Here is a 21,927-nt window from a genome sequence, read left to right on the forward strand (position 1 = left end):
TCAGAGAAGAGATGTTATTATTTTGATAAAAGATCACAAGGGCGCATTAATAAAAAAAAAAAAAAAAAAAAAAAAAAAAAAAAAAAATATATATATATATATATATATATATATATATATATATATATATATAAAAAACACTGCAATATTGCACAAAACATAAGAAGTGTCAATTTTGATTACAAACTGTCAGCTGTCTGCAAACAAAACTCGCTGTAAAAACTTCACTACCCACTCACCCTTTCGCGTGTGGCTTTAACCTTCGCGGCTTCCGTAGGGTGTCGTGGCGCTTGTTGAGTTGGAAGGGGAAAGTACAGCGGCGTTAAATAGCAAGATAAGCTAATATCTGTTACATTACTTTCAAACTGTGGTAATCGTATATCATATCATAAAGATTTCCGGGCTATAATGAGGCGTGCAGGTTTGGGTAAGTATTTTTCTCTCTGTTGTCATGTTTGAAGCTCATGCTAAGCTAAGTCAGTCACAGTTTGCGAGATTTAACCAATATTGTATGACCAGATCATCCTAGATCTGGAGAACCACCTGCCTAAATAACGGTAACTTACCAGACAAAACGGTGTCTGACCTGAGACGGACACTAATTGGCTAGTTTTCTCTATATTAGACCAGTTGCTAACGTTACATATGTCAGGTTAACATAGAGAGATGTTTAACTTAAGGTTACATCAGAAAATGAATGAGTGTTTGTTAGTGTTTCTGCGTGTATGACTAAATAAATATGACACACCTAAGCTTAACTTTAGATTCCTTCGATATTGATTAAACAGTTTTATTGAAAGGAACCATCAAAATATAATCTAATAGTCAGTTCTCAAAGGGGCTAATTTTAACTGATAAATAAAACTGGGCAGCAATTAAATTAGATTTTTAAACAAAACAGATTTTAAAGCAGCTTTACAGTGATAGGAATTATTTTCAAATTATCTTGAATATCTCATTTTGATTTTTGTATCAATATTTCATTTATAACAAGTCCCTTTATAGATGTTCAGTAGTTTTTATTGATGATTGTATATTTAAAGGGCACATCTATTTGATTTTGCAGTCAGCATGTCAAGGAACTGGAAGTTTTTCCCAGCCAGCCTCAGTAAAATGATTGGCTCTGCCCATCTTAGACAAGTCAAATAAATTCATACATGGCAATGTTTGAAATGGTCTGGTGTGATTTGATATTGTATTTTAAAATACCAAGGAACACTAGTGTTATCTAATGAATTTAACCTGATTGTTACTTGTTCTTCAGGTGAGGGAGGCCCTCAAGGGAATTACGTAGCGAGTGGATACAGCGTGTATGAGGAGGAGAACGAACATCTACAGGAGGGACTGAAAGCTAAAGTAAACGCACTTAAACATGTGAGTGGGCTTGAGCATATTTCATTTTACATTTATTTAGAAATATTTACAGCTTATATTAATATTTCTGATTTATTTAATATTTAAAATACTTATATTATTTAGTATTTTAAATATTTATTTTTTACTTTTCTCTCATTACAAAACATATGTTTTTATATATTTTATAAAATGTCTATATTGTATTGTTATTATAATAAAATATAATATTTTATTATATATATATATTTTATAAACATATCAAATATTTATTTTTGTCTATTTACATCTATTTCAGCTATCGATTGACATTGGAAATGAAGTCAAGTATCAGAATAAAATATTGGGAGAAATGGTAAGCGATGGGAAATGATTAAAGATAAAATCTGGTTTCTTCATCAAAACACTGATCTGAATAGCTTTAACATCTCGCGTTTGTTTCTCCTCAAGGACTCGGACTTCGACTCAACTGGAGGTCTGTTGGGATCCACCGTAGGTAGACTGAAGCTCCTCGCCAGGGGGAGCCAATCCAAGGTGTTCTGCTACATGCTGCTGTTCGCCCTGTTTGTCTTCATTGTCCTGTACTGGGTGATCAAACTGAGGTGATCGCAGGACCGATGACATCCAGGATATTCCTTATGCGCCATGCTCATATGGGGGACAGGATCAGAATCCTCACAGTGACGACGAGGAGTGTTTGACCCCTTGCTTTCCATTGGACAAGAAACTGAACCACTGAGTGACAATGTGCAATATGAAAAATCTGTTTAAATATAAAATATATCTGTCCCAACCCACCAAAATTAATGTCGTCTCAGTGCAGGGAAAATGCTACTCGTTTAATACTGGTCATGAAAAAAGATGAACATGCATCTGTCTTTCTTTTATTCAATAATAATGACCTTTGTTTAATGATATTATTCTTAGGAGAACTTCAGTGCTATAAATGTGTGCTAACCTCTATATGGATACTGATTAAATACTTTTAAGAGAGTGTGACATCACAGTAGTCCTTTTAATTGTATAGTCAGAAATTCAGATTATGACAACTGGCCAGAAGTGAAGCTGGATACAGTAGGTGTAAACAATTTAGCACTTTTTACAGTGCAAGTCTTCACTACGTCTTTGAAAGAGTTGCCACAAAAATTTTGCTCATTGAATATAGTGTTTAAAGGGCTTATCTTGAGACTGTGAAAACCATACTGAGATATGTGAAGTTATGTGAAATTCAGTTTTGTATAATAATCATATATCAGAAACCACCCCAGAATTCTGTGTACTTCAGAAATGTATTGCATTATTTTTTGAGGTATTTGCTCAAACCCTTCTGCTGATGGTTAACACAATCCATGGTTTATTTTAGTTTTTCAGAGACTAACATGTAAATAAATGTCATTTTTGAGAGAATTATTACATAAACATCTCCTTTGTGTTGTCAAAAGCTTGAGTTCCGTCTTCATGTATTGCATTTGTGGTTCTCAAGAATCTTAAGAATTATGAAAACTTTATTATTTCTTTTCATGCATATTAAAAAACTAAGTCATATACAACTGTAATCATAATTTACATATGTTACAAATATTTTTGTCAGGTTTTCATCAGCCAAGTCTTCATTAAGGCAACAATATCTGACTGCAAGTTACAAATCATCTTAAAGTTGATGTAACTGCTACTATAACTTTAACGAATCCATTTACATTTACTTCTAGATTCTCCAGTTTATTGTAAGTGCACTATTTTTCACATTGAATTCATATCAGTGATGTCATTTCCTGGGGAGAGTGTCCATGTACTTGCATATGATTGACAGCATCACCTCATCAGCTCCTGCACCAATAGACAATAATCTAGAGTCCCTGTTAAGACAAAAAAACAAAAAACAGATTTGATGTATTTGTGCCCTGACATGATGACTAGGCTTACCAGTTTTTACACTTTTAACAATCAGTTGGGCGTTCGATTCACTGCATTGACAGCTCTTTCCACACCCTCAAAAGCATATTATACATTCACATGAATCAATTGCTTCATTGGAATACATGCAATCCAAACCTGTTGCTTTTAAATGTCACTAGATGTCACTGCAGCTCTGGGAGCACATGCATGTTCACCGACGCAAGTTCAGATGAGAGAAACTGACCTGTAGAACCTGCTGACCAGGACACCACTGGTAAAGCCCATGCCACCCCAGTACTGGAGGCAGCTGTCACCGACCTCTCGGGCCAGTCGTCCTGCCTTCAGCTTGGCCATCGACGCCAACTTGGTCACGTCGTTTCCCTTAATGTACAGAGCTAATGAAAGTGCACAGCAAACATCATATAAATTCCTTTTCAGTATTTGCTGAGATTCAGCTCCATTTTTTAAATTTCACAACACGAGGGAGGAAAAACATGTCAAATGATTGCGATTTTTGAAATAAAATAGAAATCCTGATTCTTCTACGGTCTGAATAGACATCGAAACAAAAACATGATTTACTAGAAGCTCTCTCATAATGTTAATTGTTTAATCAATTTGAATAAAACATTTTTTTTTGTTTTGAATGAATGATTCAATGAATCTCAAAGACTAAACTTGTTTTATTACTGGATGAATCAGCGTTTTTGAACGAATCTCTTGAATGAATGAATCAACAACATACATTTTTTTAGCAGTGCCTTGTCGCCACCCACTGGTGCAACGATGTAATCGATACTATCTTTATTTGAAGCATCAAGTTACTTTCAAAAGGTGATTTACTCTACTTTGATCGCTACCGTAGACATCAGTGATTTTATCTAAACTATAAACCCTGTGCTTATGTGATAATTTGAATACTGTAATTATATTAAGTATAATGATGCGGCGTATTAGAAAAGATGTTTGTGGAGCCATTTCATACTTATACATCACAACTGCTCTCTCTGCGGCAGCGCCAACGCAGATTTGAATGTTCGCTGTGATCGTAGGCTACTTGTCAAAGGATTTTAACGTTCAGCTCTAATTCACACCATTTCATTCCATTATCAATTTGGAAAGGGTGGCCCTGCAGACCTACCAGACACAAACCCATGAAATTGCATAGCTGGCTTGGCCAATCATTCTAAAATAATTTAAGAAACAGTCAGGACTCGCCTGTGGCGCGATGCAAAAGGGAGCGCAACAGCTCGATTTCTGTCTGCAGCTCAGCAAGCCTGAAGTGAACGACCTGGTGGGACAGAACCGGCTGTTTGAAGATCTTCCTCTGTCTGGTGTAATTAATGGTCTCTTGGACAACTTTCTCCATCATGGTCAGGACTTGAAAAACAAGAAATACTTCACAATCAGGTCATGTCTACGGGTCTAACATACCAAAGGGAAAAATTCCAATGTGTTTTTCAACAAATTCTATGATAGAGGGAATAGTCGTAGACAACATCCAGACAGGAAGTAGGCAGAAATGTTAGCTGATGATGTCAAAAGATCCTCCAGAAGATTTAAAACAAAGTTTGACTTTCATCTGTAAACACATTTGGGCCTGAGAGGAGAGTAATCTGGATTTATTGTACACACACAAGCACCACTGACATTAACACACGGACGTCATGCCCGGGCCAATCCCAACAATGAAGAGACATGTCTGATGTGCAGTGGGATGTGTGGGAGTCAGAAAGGATTACTTACTATTGGCCACTCCCCAGAGTCGCTCCTCCTGGAATTGTAGCATCTGGTAAGTGAAGCCCATTCCCTCCTGCCCGATGACGTTTTTGCAGGGCACGCGCACGTCATCGAAAAACACCTCTGCTGTATCTGATGACCACATGCCCATTTTACCGATCTTACGTGCGATTTGAACGCCTGCGGACGTGTGGTAAAACATTAGCATGTTTACTTTGGCAGAAAAACGACTCTTTTTCATAAGTTTTGTGCTTTTGCCTACAGTCTTACCAGGCAGATTCATGGGTAAGCAGATTAGGGATTTATTCTTGTGAGAAGGGTCATCGCTGGTGTTAGCCAGGAGGCACATCCAGTCTGCTTGTGTGCCATTAGTAGTCCACATCTTTCCCCCGTTAATGACAAACTCATCTCCTTTGCGCACAGCTTTAGTCTTGATGCCTGGAGGAGATGGTATTTATAGACTCTTTAGATCAGTGGTTCTCAACAAGGAGGCCAGGGCCCACAAGGGGGCCTCATTAAACTTCCAAGGGGGCCAAAGGGTGACTTAAAATTATTTAAATGAATAATACTAATAATACCAATAATATTAATCTAACATTATTAATAATATATTAAACACTGTTTTTTTAACCTTTTTTATGATGTTTAAATAAGTTAAAGTATAGTATTTATTGACACTTTTATTAAAGTTTAAATTATTAAAATATATGTTGGTTGTTTATTAGATTATTTATATATTGTTATACTATTTTTTAGTGATTTGAATTAGCTCTTATTTTTATATTTTTTGTTTTCATTTTAATTTTAGTTTAAGATTTAGTAATATTTTATCATTTTTTTTAAATATTTTTGTATAGCTTTGGTTTATTTTTATTTCAGTTTTAGTCATTTTAGTACTTCAACTTGTTTATTTTAGTTAGTTGCTAAAGTTAAATTTTTTCATCCAATATTTATATTCAATTTTAGCTCGCTTTTATTTCAATTACCAAAAACAAGTTCTTGAACAGTTATTTTAGTATTATTTATGTACTATTATACTATTTTTTGTATTTTGAATTAAACTTTATTTTTGTTTTCAGTTTTAATTTTAATTTCAGTTTGTTTTAGTAATATTGTATTAGTTTTTTAAACATTTTTAAATTTTAATTTAATTTATTTTTATGTCATTTTTTAGTTTAAAAAATTATTATTTTTATTTTAGACAATTTAGTACTTCAACTTATTTATTTTAGTTAGTTACTATCTTAAGCTTATAGTTTTACATCTAATATATACAATTTAATTTCACTATCATTTAAATTACCGAAAACAATTTTTAATTGCTTTAGTTATTACAAGTCTCAGTGGAATACTTGATTGTGATTGGTCAATAGCGCCATCCAGCGGTAAGTTATTCGCCGATAACAACCGCTGAAAACAGATAACAGGCTCATCCGGGTTACTGAAGTCAGCAGCGCTACACGCTTGCTAGGAATGGTTTTTCTTCGTGGAAGTTTTGCATTTGGTGAGCTAATAGACTATTAAAACTCAGTCAAATCAATTATTTGTATACAGTTATTTAATTATGCCATTCAGTATCATAACTCTCTCTTGTTTCAAACAAAGGCAGCTGCTGCCATTTTGTGACTATTGTTTTCTACACTTTTGAATTATAAGATAAAAAACAGGTACGATTTTTAAACAGTTTAATCTGAAATCAATATGTCTTGTCTCCATATTATTTATATTGCAAAATGCTGTGTAGTAAGTGGTATGACTGTAAACCGTATCTCTTGATTGTATGTCTAGTCTCCGCGTCAGGGTCCTGATTACCCCGTCGGGGGTTTATTTTGAGAGAACAACCGGCTGGATGTATATTATCCCTTATTTAAAGCAACACTATGTAGTTTTTCAACCTTCATAATATATTTCCAAGACATGAGAGATGGTTCATCGACTTAGAATAGGTTGAATGACATGTCTGCCATAGCCTGACAGTGTCTGTATCGCTTTTACTGGCACTACGTAACTTCGGGGTTCGGGTAGTAACCCGAGCACAAAAAGAACTACAAAATTCGACTGCTTTACGGCATACCTAACTTCCTCCACCACCACCCACTACCTCAAATTCTGACGTGAGAGCCCAACTAGCGTTTGTTTGCCGTCTGTATGTTGTTGTCATGGCCGAAGCAGCAACTAAAACGAAGAAGGCAAAGGTTTTGTCGGAGAAGACTAGAAAGAGAAAAAGGAAGAGTGACAAAATAAAAAGCCGGACGAGGATCAATATTGGTCCAGCATTTGCTCGCTGGCGTGAGCTAAAGGAGGAGGAGGGGTGCCCGACTGATGCTGACCTGGGCGTCATGCAGTTGGACTAGTAAATATATTGCTTGCACACTATCTCTATTTTTTCGAATTTGTTGTCTGCCTGGTCCTCCATTTATCTTCATGATAGTCATGTTTGTTTATTTATTTTTCAGGTGAAAGTGTCTTGCCTCAGGCTATAATGCAAATCGATTTTTCAAATCTGCAGATTCATCTACGGTAGCTTGATATTATAATATTGGCGATCTATGGCTATTACCTACCACACTAACATTGAATTGAATTAGCATATCCATTATGTAAAACAGTAGCCAATAGGCTACTATAATGACGCTGGCTTGTAGACGTGAGCTACGCGATCTTTTGGCATTTGAAAAAAATGAAACCCATGAAATTATATTCATTTGACATGCTGAAATATATGCCAATGTACCTGGGATGAAGACATTTCACACGCAACGCTGGCAGTCTGCCCAAGACGTGAGAAGTCGCGAGAACTCAAGACAGTATCGGCTTGTCAATAAATGCACGTGTAACCATGACAGATTTTACACCGTAGTAGAAGACAATATTGTTTCCCAACTGTAGGGGGACCCCGAGAGCAAAAACTACATAGTGCTGCTTTAACAATAACAACACTGGAATCAAAAAATTTATTAATTGAATTGTATCACCACTCCCAGTTTCTGTTAATAAAAAAGCAGCTTTGTCATAATTACAGCCGAAAATATCATATAGCAAATATTTTAGCTAATATGTAACCCTGGACCACAAAACCAGTCCCATGGGTCAATTTTTTTAAATTGAAATTAATACATCATCTGAAAGCTGAATAAATAACCTTTCCATTTTTGTATGCTTAGGATAGGTCAATATTTGGCCAAGATACAACTATTTAAAAATCTGAAATCTGACGGTGCAAAAAAATTAAAACATTGAGAAAATCGCCTTTAAAGTTGCCCATTTATGTTCGCGATTGTGCTGCATTCACTCACAAAAATAAATGTTTTATATTTACGGATGGAAATTTACAAAATATCTTCATGAACATGATCTTTACTTAATATCCTAATGATTTTTGGCATAAAAGAAAAATTGATAATTTTGACCCATACAATGTATTGTTGGCTATTGCCACAAATATACCCGTGCTACTTGTGACTGGTTTTGTGATCCAGGGTCACATATATGGGGCTTTTGAATTTTATGTTGTACAATAAAGGGCCTTTGAGTCAAAAAGGTTGACAACACCTGCTTTAGATCATACTTGGCTTAAAATGTGAAATAAAGTAATACAGCACTCTCATTTCACCATAAAACAAGTTTAGATTACTTTGCAACTCATTATTAATTTGTGTCTAGTGCCGGCTTTACTTAAAATACAAAATTGAATACATTTATGAAAAATAGCTCAGCATACCCCTGTGTGGTATTCCCATGTAGACTAGTCTTTTAATCTCCCTGGCCTGAAATGCTTTGATATCTTCATTTGATAAATTAATTTTAGATTTGCGTCTGGTGTGTGTTTACATCTTGTTTAAAACACCCCCTTGGCAATATAAAGAACATGTCTTTCTTTTTTGGTACATTATCTCCAGCAAAATACTTACTTGCTACATCAGAGCCGGCCCCTGTTTCGCTCACCCCGAGGCAGGCCACTATGTCTCCCATTATGCTGGGCAGCAAGAACTCTCTCTTGAGCTCTGCAGAACCAAACCTACAACAGCACAGAAGTCACAGTCACATCCTCAGAGGTATCAGTGTCATAGCAGCTGTGATTTACAGCTTGTGAGGAGAGATTTACATTTTACTAGCAGCAAATGCAATATCAGAAGCTGTTCCCTAGGGCAGAATCACAAAGGACATTAATCAAAATCACTGATTTTCTGAAACCAAATAGCCAAAGTGGATATGCACAGAAAAACAAGTGTTTCCAGAGAGTGAGCACAGTGCAGTAATATCCCCTCAGTGACAGTGTACAACCGACTGCAGTCAGAATATGGCAAATACTAATAGGAGGAAAGGAAATTTATAATAAATGATAGGTGGTTTAAATTGTTATGAAGGTCTGTCAACACATAAGGTAATTTGCTTAATCAGTATTTTTTGTCTTTTTTCACAGTAAAAATATCAAAACTTAAAACAAGATCAATTTACTTGAGAAGTAAAACTGCATAATATAATTTGTTATAGAATATATCTTAAATTAAGGTAAACATTTTTTTCACAAATCTAAAGTCGACATGAAACTTAAGTTGCAATAGTCTTTTCTTCTCCTAGTTCTCCATATTTCAGTAAAGAGGCTTCTCGAAAAAGATACAAAATATTTTATCTATGGAGAATTGATTGAATGGTTGTGGTTTGCTATTGGTTGATCTCATGTGAGTGATAGGTTGCCCCGCCCCTTGCACCAGTAAACACATCATCAGAGTAAATATTAACAACGCAATATATTACAAATATACAATTCCAGTTATATTATGTACAAAACGTAGAAACTGAACAGCTCTCATCAACGTCCCTTAAAGGAGAACTAGGCAACTCTAGCTATTTCTTCGCTGATTTTCACTTTTGTTGTTGCATGTTTTCTCAACGAGCTCCTCCTACAGCGCTGAGGCGTATATTTCACAACAATGTCGTAAAAAAACTGACTTGTGGCCCCTCCTCCCCCTTTCTACCGCTGCTCATGTGCATTTGTTATTATCGGAGCCGGCCAACTTTATCGTGTGGAGCTATGTCTACCGAGGTGGGTAATACATCATACACATTGAGGGTGCGTGAGTGTTAATGTCGAATTGCCATAAAGCAGTTTGTGTTTCTCGCTCGTTCTCGCTTCTCACGAGACTTCCTATTTCCAACTTACCGGGACGTTAGTCCCCATGTTGCAAGGTTGGTTTTCCGCCTGGTAACGCTGGGGGGAGCAGGGAAAGTCACCATTCTCACCAGAACAGGTTATTAAACCATCCAAATGATTTCTAAACGGTTTTATTAAGTTGAAAAGTTGCCTAGTTCCCCTTTAAGCAGCCATCCAATCACAATGGAGGAGGGGCGGGACTAAACACCATACCGACCAACCATCACATTCTGCTTGTACAACGATACCAAATGACAACAGACACTCTGTATCTGCCAAAATGCAAACCCTCCTCCTGGTCAGCATCGACTTAAGCTGGAACTCGCCTGTCTGTAATCAAAGCATCAAGGGCATTTATTATTAGATTTTGCGTCTTTACCTTTGACAGCAAACTTCTTGTGGCAGTTTTAGGCTGCGTCTAAAGTTGCCCCCCATACCCTCATTCACTACTACCAACATTAGTCCACTAATATAGGGATCGAATGAAAACGAGTAAGTGAATTCGGACACTGAGTGCGCCGGAAGGGGTTTGTGCTTGCTGTTTAATAATCATTTGAAACTTAGCAAGCTGGCAGATCCAGTAGTAAAAGTGTTGAACTTATGTTGAACTAAAAAACGAGCAAAATTAAACAATTGAAGGATCAATTAAAAAGTAATTTATAACTGAATGATAGTACGCTGTAGCCACATTGGACCAGCGATTTGGAAAATGGATGGATGGATGATTCAGCTGCGGGCGCCATCTTCTAGTCAGACGAGGGATTTCCTTCGGTGCGCAACTCTCAGTGCATTATGGGTAATCTCTATCCGTTGAGCGTACATCGGTTGTACACTCGTTATTGCGGTGCAATATTGAATGAGTTCACTCGATAACATCCACTATGGTTTCGGACACCAGTAAAAATGGCTGTCCCCTCAAATAGTGCGATTATAGGGGGCGATTTCGAACACAGTCTTAAATTTGTTCTGGAGACTGAACCTGCGCTCTTTAGCCACACTGAGAGCACTCGCCACCAACTAGACAGGGGTGGGAATTACAAGTACAAGCTACAATAGATCACCCTCAGTGTGACAGCCTTCAGATTTTTCTGTCACTGCTAAAAACAAAAAAAAAAGGAAAGAAAATGTTTGTTTACGCAACCTCTGATTCTGTGTTCTATTCATTTTGAGCACAGCTACTTTTTGAGATGCACTTACTCAAAGGATAACAATACTTCAGTTTTAGAAATCACCTTGCCAGTGCAGGTGTAGCCATGTCACTCTGAACGCCAATGGCCATGGGAATCCCTCCACAGTTGATGTTCCCCAGTTCTTCAGCCACAGCCAAACTGTAGCTGAAGTCCAATCCCAGACCTCCATACTCTGCAAACAATGAAAACAACAAGTGAATATCAAGAGAGCAGATGCTCCATCTCTTCAGTTTTTTGTTAATAAGCTTGTAAACACTGTAAATAAATGCTTTAGAAAAATATCTCACAATATTTGCCCAATTTCCTGAACATTTTGATCACAAAGCAAGTGAAATTTAGAATTTTTCTATCAGGTCTCTTTGTTCTTGGGCCTCAATAAGGTAAACTTGCTTACTTTAGTACCGAAGACAAATATGCATCATGCAAAAGTCATCTACATATTTGTGCCATGCAGTAATCCAGAACTTGACATGCCCTTTTCACACCCCTGCGGTCCATTTCATCAGAACATACTACAATGTCTTGGGCAAATGACGCATTAGCAATTACATACGATCGTAATAACAGCATTGCTGTTTCCCACGATACTTTCCTTGTCATGCATTTATTCATGTCATTTCACGTTCCATTTCATTTAGCATTTTCCTTCAGGAAACAAATATTACGACATTAAGGAAATGATTGTAATCTGTGCAGGCAATAGGTTCAACAATAATGTTGAAAGGCAAGTCCTTTAGTGACTGTGGCTAACTCTCTACTCATTTCCCCCAGTACTACAGGACTCTGTATTCTGTTATCAGGTCCCGTGATGGTTGTGGACAACATTTGGTGTGGCAAAATAAGGAAAAGTGAAGCCAAAGAGCAAAGGAAACAGATACAGCTGCACAGGAACAGCCGTTGTTAAATCATTCAGTATCCAAACAGACAATTTGTTAGTGTTCAGTACCTAGTGAGATGGATCCGAAAGGATGGTTTGTTTATCCTGAACACAAACTAGCTTAACTAACCTAAGAGGGGACCTATTATGCCCTTTTGTTTTTGGGGTCTACTAGAATAGGCTTGAATGTTTCTTGAATATTTTTCACATATTTAACATTGTTGCAGCTCCTCTCTTCCCAGTCTGTCAGTAACGCTCTAATTAGTTCCTGTCTCTATGAAGCCCCTCTTTCCGAAAAGCACAATGTGCTCTGATTGGTCGGCTAGATCAGTGTGTTGTGATTCGAGCGTGTTTTGTAAATGACACACTCTTTACCATAGCAGCGAGTTTCAACATTACAAACTAGCTAACTCAACCAGGCCTCGACACTTTATTTTACGCATGCCTTGGTCAGGAATTATTTAAATGAGGTATATTGTGACGTGTTCGTTCCGGAAAGAAGTGTTTCAGGGAGTTTATATTCAGAGCTTACTGATTTAGATTAGTGTTGTCACGATACTGGAATTTCCAAATTCCATACTTTATACTATTTTCAATACCACAGGGAAAATGTCATATATACCGCCATACAGATAATTTTTCATTTCCTCATAATTGTTTTAAATAATTTGGGTAATTTTGATATAATAGCTTACACACAGCAGAGGGATTATTTGAATCGTTGAGCTACATTTACAAAAAACAACAAGTAAACAGTCAGTAATAAAAAAAAACTATTTGCAAATGATAGCACAAATAAATACTATAGAATAAAGTGACTAAATAAATAAAACCGGCTTTAAGTTTTTCAGGTAGGTCTAACATTAGTATTCAGGTAAGAAACACTACAGAAGTGAAATAAAGTAATCAAATGTAATAAATTAAACAGATTAATGCTTACAATTAAAGTTACAAAAGTTATTTAGTCAAGAGCAGTGAGTCATTTTCTCTTTTTCATTTGTTCTTTGATTAACATGACAGAAAGCAGCCTTTTTATTAGGCTGCTGTCACTTTAAGAGCTTATGCAGAGATCCAATATACTTTTACACAACGTGTGATTTATTTTTAAACTATTTATGTTCCAAAACTGACTGTATTTACCTGAATATTCTGCAAATCTGGCACTTTGACATAATTTTGTATGTGTGTGACCGTTTAAGCGCAATAAGCCACAAATAGAAGTCATTTTGGTACTCGCAAGTTGTTTCAGAGGCGGCTTTATGACAACGCTTTTGGTGTGTGAGACGAGTGAGTGAGAGGAGGCTGGTGTGTTTTAATTCGCTGTTGGAGAGAAGTGAGTATGCGTAGTTTGGTATCGGTGATTCAGTATTGGAACTGTTTCAGATATTTCAGTATCGATACATATCGATATTTTGACAACACTAATATAGAAAAGAACTCTTTTTGCAATGACTTTGTGCTTCTGAACTTTTCAGAGCCTTGTATGGGTTTGTATAGTATGAAAAAATAGGATATAAAGTTGGAATAAAAAGGGAACAAATATGTCATATGCCATGAAGCAGGTCTAATCTTTACGAAAGTCAGATATTGGAAGCTGGTCAACACTTCTGTTTACTGCGTACATGTAAAAACAGTGGAGAGTGATTCTCCTGTTTGGTGGGGTAACCTCGCACAGTACATTTAATCACCGCATAGATGTGAAATGAGAAGTATTTCAAGACACGCAAGAGGCCTTGCACCCCCACATATTTTGGGACTTGAGTAAATGTAATAAGACTGGATGATTCGGATAAGAAAGTTTTAGTGCCTTATCTGAGGTTGCCAGGGTTGGAAAAACAGACAATCTGGATTTACGCCAGTGCTTTGTAAGATGGAGTTGTTTTAGCCAGGTTGTGAAAGCTGTGATTTCATGAGGAAGACAGTGTTATGGGAACCAGCAAAACTCTAAAACGAGGACTCAAAATACCTTCCATCATACAAATAATCAAAATGCTAACCTGTAAGATCATGTAGAAATGTGCGCATGCATTATTATAGAAGGCTCATGATGGTTACAAACATGGGAGACTGGGGCTAGTTTTTTTTTACATAGGCCATTTCTTAGTAACTGTAAGGTTGAGTCAAAATTGTTCATGACACAAATGTGCTTTCTAACACTTAATTCAAAAATACTTTATTGTGAATTATGACCTCCAAAATAAAATAGCAATGCCATCATATTTTTGCTGTCGCTGTTAAGTAAATAAGTGAACACAATAAAACCACATTAAAATATTTAATTTATCGTATGTATATATATATATATATACACTTAGTATTTTTGTCGGTTTATGTATCTTAAATCAAGATACATTTGAGTAGCAAAATGCCTTGAGATATTAAATCTTCTTTACTGAAAAAATAACAATATTATGCAAGTTTAAAACAAGAAAAATATCTGTCAGTGAGGTAAAAATTTTTATCTTGTTTTCCCTTTTATTTTAGTTCATTTTTCCGACCCCACTGACAGGTATTTTTTTCTTGATTTAAGCATGAACACTTCATTTTGATGATTTTTTCAGAAAACAAGACTTATTTTGCTTCTCAAGATATTTGTCATGGAAAACAAGACCAAAGTATTGAATAAGAATTTTGATTTTTGCAGTGCAATACAGTATAATGGTTGATATTTTAAAAGGTTTGATGCATAACCTTTTTATTTTTGCTGTTTCATGAATTGTGTTTGATAATTGTTTTACTTGCCGCAAAATTTATAATAGGCAGATTAAAGGCAGATTACACTGTGACAACTTACCTCAAATAATGTGACAACAAGCCCTGCTGCTGGGTAATGTGTGTTCATTGAACTGTATCCTTTTTCCTGGGCAATAACCATGAAAATGTTTTTGTAGGCAAGATTTTCAAATATGTGTCTGTACAGAAATTGACTTTCAGATAATAAACCTAGCCTGAGAAATATTCATCCAGTTTCCTTCTTGATATCTTTCAGAAAATTATAACCTTTCACTAAAAATGTTCTGCTTTCTATAAATGTGAAAATGCAAAATTTGCAGTCACTGATGATGGTGGATTCTGATTATAAAAATAGCAACAAAACCGCCCCAAATCTAAACAGTGAGTGCGCAGAAGAGAGATGAAAAATAGAGAGCGCAGGAAAAGCTCCAGTTTAGCCTATAGCAGTCAAGTCACAATTAACCTGAACAGATTCTACGTTATTGTTCAGAGATTTGCTGGTGTATCCGTGCTGCACATATCAAAATGAGGTGAGGCAACGCTACGAGCACTAATCCTCTGTCTAAGAAGATGCTGTAAATCCAGCCGACTAATGCAGAAGTGTCACAGTGTCAGCACTTCTTAATGCAAGTGCTGTTCTCCTCTGACCTGCAGATTTATAAAGCCAGATTTAAGTTTCCCCTGAGCCTCCAGCCATCTAGGAATTATACTGCATTCTATTCTTAGTTGCTAAAACTTTATATATATCATATGAAGAAAAAAAATGTATAAGTAAAAGTATGTATAAATGTATTAAAAATTATTAATTATGAGGATATTATATGCATGTTATTTTAGAATGAGACTCAACAGTCATTGATTGTTTGAATAGGTTCAATATAATAACGGATAATCTGTTGTACATGAACTTTATGACTTTTGGTTCTCCTATCATTCTTCTCATGTATTAGGAGTCTCCAGCAACCCTTTGAACTGCATGGCAAAAAGTTGTGCACTGACATATTGATACGTGTTATAATACCACAAATCGGTTTTGCGTTTTCCACTGTTCTCGTAGTTGCTTCTTGCAGCAATGTTGTAATTTTCTGCACTCACATAAAAAACCTAAGACAGTTTAAGGGCACTCTATACAGTACAATCTTCGTTTTTCCTCTACTTTTCTCAAAAAGGATACTTAAAACTGTAATTCTCTCATTACCAGAATCCAGTTTGTACTTAAAATGCACATTTCCGTTTTTACAAATGTCTTTTTCAACCAGCTGCTTTCAAGGTGATACTTCAAGAATCAAATTGTCCTTTATCTTGTGCAATAGAAAAGCTCATAGTACTATGAAAACATACTGCATAAACTGCTTGCTCTGAAATGTTTGATGTAAAAAAATATGAAACATATGAGATGACCGGCCAAACTGACAGCATTTCTCAACCTTTTTGACTCTAAGGCACCACCCCCCCACCCCCCAGACTTTCAGGCCCCCCCCCCCCCCCCCACACACACACACTCCCAGCCCCCCCCACACACACACACACACTCCCAGCCCCCCCCCCACACACACACACACTCTCAGCCCCCCCCCCCCCCACACACACACTCTCAGCCCCCCCCCCCCACACACACACACACACTCTCAGCCCCCCCCCCCCACACACACACACACACACTGGCCAACACAAAATCTGTTTGCAAACTTTTTTCAACAGAAATGGGGAGTATTGATTTAAAGGCCTACTGTATTTATATATATATATATATATATATATATATACTGTATAAACATAAAATGTTGTGATTCCAGAAGTCTCAAGAAATGTACTTACATTTTTGTCCATTTATTTGATGCTTTTTAGCATTTTAATATACACTAGAGTTCGAATATTTTAATATATCCATAGTAATTCATTAATCTAAATGCTTTTAAGTCATTCGGTGGTCCCCGGCCCTCAGGTTGAGAATCACTGTACACAGAGCATCCTTTGGAAGGATCCCAGTTTTAGGAGAGAGCAGCTGAAGTTTTAGCAAAATATTTCCTGTTTAACTCTAAATGTCAGAGAGGATAAGGAAAAGGACCCCATGGAAGAAAATAAACATAAAAATAAAAACACAAGATCCCTTTTTGAGCGTCACTTGAGTGCTTGTTTAAGGTACATCTGAAGTAGCAAACGTCTGCTTACCCACAGGTTTGTTGACTCCCAGAAATCCTGCACTTCCCAGGATTTTGAAGATCTTATGAGCAGGAAACTGCCCTTCTTCCTCCCATTTGTCTACATAAGGGTTGATCTCTTGATCAATGATCTGTAACACATTCAAACATAGATCAGTATACTTTAACTGAGTACTGTATCTAAATATGAACATGATCTGACCTGAATATGATCTGATTTATTTACAAGGCAATCGTGTATTACAGTAACACTTTGTATGCAATTAAACACTTTATCGTTCCAATAAAGCAGGATATCACTCCTCACTCACTCACTTCCAGCACTCTATATAAAAGTGGCAAAAGGCCAAAAATTAAAAAAAGTTTTCAAGTTCCTTCAAACTACAGTATATAGCCTAACAATAGGCTAACTTCCTTTTGAGTCACTTCAAGACGTCTGGTTTTGTAATACCATAACCGTTGTGAAATCTAGTGAGCATCTGCAGCAATACTCCATGTAGATTTGAGCCATACAGGCGCTGCCAAAACAAACATTCCTGACAGAAGAGTGACATACATGATCACTTTCCGGATCTGGATTTCTTGTTCAACCGTAAACTGAACATGCTTTTAAAAAAGACACCATATATTTCAATTCTGATCAACGCTTTCAATTGCATTTTTACCAAATGTGCTATTTTTTACAATACCTACATTTTGGGGTCTATAAAAGTTTTTTTTTTATATTATTATTGTTATTCATATTTTATTCAGGAAGCATGCATTCAATTGATCAAAAATGACAGTAAAGATATTTATAATGTTAAAAAAATTGCATGTTGTTCCTTTGAACTTTGTATTCAACAACAACAAAAAAAATTTAAATAAAAAATCCTGAAAGAATGTATCACAGTTTCCACTAAAGTATTAAGCAGCACAACTGTTTTCAACATTAGTTTCAAAGGAGAGCAACGCAATTAATTAAAATCTACTTACACAATTCAAGCAGAAAAGGAATTGAATTATTTTCCCAATAATGCATTACGTGAACAATAGCTTTTTTCCCAACATTAATAATAATAAGAAATGTTTCTTGAACATCAGCATATTAGGATAATTTTTGAAGGATCATGTGACACTGAAGACTGGAGTAATGACGCTGAAAATTCAGCTTTTTTTTTTTTTTTTACTAATGTGTAAATATTAGCGTTTTGCTGTCTTTTCGATCAAATAAATGCAGCCTTGGTGAGCATAAGATACTTCTTTCAGAAACATTACAAAATTGACTGAACCCGAACTTTGAACTACAGTGTATATTTCATAAATCATGCGCAATTTTGTTAGCAATATTTTTGCATTGTTCTGGCTTTAATTTATTTGAACTAATAATAAACATAATATTCCATAACTTTTTGCTTATATTCTTTTCGAGTTTTGATATACAAAATAAACAACTAAAAAAATGTCCTTCTTGCTTACTAATGCTAATCTCATTATAAAACCACAAACGTATCTTCTTTCTTTATGGGCCAAAATAAAAGGTAATTTAGTGGAATGTCCAGGCTTCTCTTTTCTATACAACAAAATGACACATAATCTAGGTTACAAACAACATAAGAGTGAGTATTTTTGTAACTGTTAAGTTATAAAGCAGAAGTCTTTAAAATAAATGCAATTAAAAGTCACCAGACCTTGTAATGCTCATTGTCTGAACTGTTTTAGTGTCTGATCACAAGAACACTAAGTGTTGTAATGGGGGAGTCAAAGGAAAGCAAGGCAATTCATTAAAATCTACTTACACAAATGAAGCAGAAAAGGAACTGAATTAATTTTCCAATAATGCATTATGTGTACAATAAAACAAAGTTGATTCAAGCATGATGAACCAGTAATTTTAATTCAATTAAGGCAATAATCTTTTTCAGCGGTGGTAATGACTCCTCTTCAGCTAATATGTCATGCTCATATGTTTAATGGGTACAGACTGAGCTTTCAGTATGAGCTGTGAAAAGTTAAAGAAAATAAAAAATACTGCAGAGGGATGAGCACCACATTTCCCCAAAAACATGCAGACGTGCTGTTTCACTGGCCAACAAAAACCTCCTGCCTCAAAAGCAGTGTGAACAGAACAAACAGCATTTAATAACGAAAGGAAGCCGGGGTCAACAACACGATAACAAAGTCAGAATGAACTAGTTACTGACTTTCTTTAGCAGAACCAATTTGTGAGGAACAACTGGCATGGAACATATAATGGAAGAGTCTTATTTAGTATTAGATTTACTCAAAACCCAGAGGACTGTGACTGGATAATACGGGCAGAAAGGAAGGGTGGTCCACCCTGTCCGAACCAGTACAAGGTTCCTTATTCTTAATAAAGGTTGGTGATACATTCCACAATACTCTTGTCGGTTAGAGCTGAGAATTGTTTGGTGGGGTCCAAAATTCTGGCTTATGGTTGTCAACATTTTATAAACCCAGAGGACCAATGAACTAAACTGAATAACACAATAGGTGATGTTTCCTGGAAGTGCTAACCCTAATTGGTGCATTAAACATTTTGATAAAAAAAAAAAAGAAATTATACTCCCATTATTTAAATCTGAACATAGCCTAACTGACATGCATTACGCATTATCCTATGTAAGATACTGTGAAAAAATGTAATCTTGAGTCATGAGATGACCTTGAGAAGGAATGCATTTTTTTGTAAAATACATGAGTAAAGGCTGAAAAATAACTAAGCTTGCAAATATTAAGCCCTATTGAATCTGATACCAATCTTTCCTTCAATTTAGATGCATATAAATATTGTGCTTCTAGGTCAAGGACTTTTCTAACTTGTTTTCAGTGTTTCACTGTCTCTGGTGATTTCTTTTAATAAACGCCGTCCCTAAGCTTCACGCTATACAGCATTGTTCTCATCATCCGCTGCTTTTTTTGTTTTCCACTTATATCCTTTCTCATACAGTCTATTCCGATACACTTAAAGCCACTGGGAATTCGAGAAAGCAACTTCCTTCGCAAGCCCTATAACCCAGTCTAGCCAGTTGATATTAAAAGTATAATTACACTGACTTTCACTCAATTAAATCTTATTCATTCAAATTCAGTTTCAAGTTAAAATATTTATCACATCCTAATTTGAGAATTTGGGAACTATTTGGGAAAAAAAAGAAAAAAGGATTGTTTGTTGCTTGGTGTGATGGAAATGACTGCAGAACAGGAGACAGCAGTTTTATAATTTACAAATAATAAGTCAATGTTTATTACTTATATAAAATACAATATAAATAATCAGTTTTTTTCAAAAGTGTATATATTTGGTATAAAAGGGAAGTTTATTTTTAATAAAAATAAATACATAAGTAAATAAAAAACTTGTAATGTAGCCTATTCCGGACAGGCTGTAGGCTACAATCAACTTTGGCGTCACGTGACAATCATGGAAGCAGCAAAACAAAGCGTCTAATCTTGACATTTCATCTGTTAATCAAGAAAAGCCATTCTAAATATCAAACAAATGCTCCCTAAAAATCCTTGAATTATGTCTGGTATTAGCAACAAATCCCTAAGTAATTCATATAACCCGAAACAGATGCAACTAGCTGTCCAAGCTAGCAACAAAGTAAGTGACCTCTTACCTAAATTCACTTGCTGAAAAAGATTCGACCTGTACTTTCACATGAGTGTGATATTCAGGTTGCAAGAATCTTAGTCATCATTCATTTCGACAGATAATTATACAATTGTTATGGATACAAAATAGCACGCTGTCATATCTACCTTTCTCAAAGATGACTTTAATGCAAAATGTTCCTCTGTGTAGAGAACATGATCGATATTTTCGGTAGAAACAGATGCTTTCGGATTGGAGGATTTTTCTGAGAAGTGCCGATTGTTGCAGACAACAGTTTTGGGTAAATTACGATTCACAGCTAAACTGAATCTCAAGAGTTTACCACGCAGTGCCATTCTTACGAACTGCAGTAAAGTGTTGACATGCGCATGCGCATTTGACCTCATATAGAAGTCGAAGTTGAATGTACAGTTGCAGTATTTCAGTCTACTTGTCTGCTGTCAGCACTTTAGCATGATAACTAACTACAGTTATAGGTAACTAAGCTATAGTAGTATAGCTATAGTTATATGGTAAAACTGTGATACATGAACTAAATGTAAGAATAATAATGAAACAATGTTTACAGAAGATCCATATGGTAGGCTATTAGCTATAACATTATATTATACCGTTTGTTATTATTATATTTTGTCAGTTATCTCTATGGTTACCATAGTACATTTTGGTTTACACTTTATTTCGATAGTCCACATCACATTAGACATTCTAATAACTATATGGGTGAATTAAGGTTGATTTGGACACTTTTCCCCAGTTCATTTCAATGGCAAAAGTGTCTCAATAAACCTAAATTCACTCCAAGTAACTTTGCCTATATGTCAACTAAATCTCATTAGAGTATTAATAGACTGTTAGCTTAGGGTTATTAGAATAGCCTTAGTTGACGTATACTGTAGTGCGAAAGTTACTTACAGTCAGAATGTCTGTTGGGGAGCCTCAAAATAAAGTGTTAGCAAATATTAAGCAGACAGTCTACTAATACTCTAATGACTCCTAGTTGCAAAGTTACTTATAGTTAGTAGAATGTCTAAAGTTGACTATCGAAATTACCACATTTCGTAATTAACAAGTGTAGCCTTCTGCATTATTATGTCAAAGACTTGAATGTAACAGTTTCTGTAAAATACTATTTGCTTTATAATACTGTACACTTTCAACCAAACTCATAATGGCACTTGGGGATGTTCAGGTGACAAAAA

The 21,927-nt window shown here is 35.7% G+C and overlaps 2 protein-coding genes across 2 annotated transcripts; one reads left to right on the forward strand and one right to left on the reverse strand.

Moving 5' to 3' along the window:
- The first annotated feature begins 251 nt into the window (after window positions 1-251).
- On the forward strand, window positions 252-2,794 carry bet1 (Bet1 golgi vesicular membrane trafficking protein). The gene is made up of 4 exons (XM_077195992.1): window positions 252-427; window positions 1,265-1,374; window positions 1,652-1,708; window positions 1,804-2,794. Exons 1-4 carry the CDS (start codon window positions 409-411, stop codon window positions 1,957-1,959), a joined length of 342 nt encoding a protein of 113 aa, XP_077052107.1. The 5' UTR covers window positions 252-408; the 3' UTR covers window positions 1,960-2,794.
- On the reverse strand, window positions 2,685-21,114 carry LOC143702303 (putative acyl-CoA dehydrogenase 6). The gene is made up of 9 exons (XM_077195991.1): window positions 20,872-21,114; window positions 17,117-17,237; window positions 11,377-11,506; window positions 8,901-9,007; window positions 5,260-5,427; window positions 4,996-5,169; window positions 4,468-4,629; window positions 3,494-3,644; window positions 2,685-3,209 (listed from the first exon to the last, which is right to left on the reverse strand). Exons 1-9 carry the CDS (start codon window positions 21,109-21,111, stop codon window positions 3,119-3,121), a joined length of 1,344 nt encoding a protein of 447 aa, XP_077052106.1. The 5' UTR covers window positions 21,112-21,114; the 3' UTR covers window positions 2,685-3,118.
- Window positions 21,115-21,927: the final 813 nt, after the last annotated feature.

Source organism: Siphateles boraxobius, unplaced genomic scaffold (assembly GCF_051911475.1).
Source record: "Siphateles boraxobius isolate OS27281-9 unplaced genomic scaffold, OSU_SipBor_1 35, whole genome shotgun sequence".
In the NCBI taxonomy this organism is placed as follows: Eukaryota; Metazoa; Chordata; class Actinopteri; order Cypriniformes; family Leuciscidae; genus Siphateles; species Siphateles boraxobius.

Bases quoted from the DNA above. Each gene is read 5' to 3' on its own strand.
- bet1 (XM_077195992.1), top strand. The intron at 1,375-1,651 runs GTGAGTGGGCTT...CATCTATTTCAG, and splicing joins AAGTAAACGCACTTAAACAT to CTATCGATTGACATTGGAAA. The intron at 1,709-1,803 runs GTAAGCGATGGG...TTTCTCCTCAAG, and splicing joins ATAAAATATTGGGAGAAATG to GACTCGGACTTCGACTCAAC.
- LOC143702303 (XM_077195991.1), bottom strand. From the start codon at position 21,111: ATGAGGTCAAATGCGCATGCGCATGTCAACACTTTACTGCAGTTCGTA. The intron at 5,428-8,900 runs GTAAGTATTTTG...CATCTCCTCCAG, and splicing joins GGCCGGCTCTGATGTAGCAA to GCATCAAGACTAAAGCTGTG. The intron at 4,630-4,995 runs GTAAGTAATCCT...TTGTTTTTCAAG, and splicing joins ACTCTGGGGAGTGGCCAATA to TCCTGACCATGATGGAGAAA.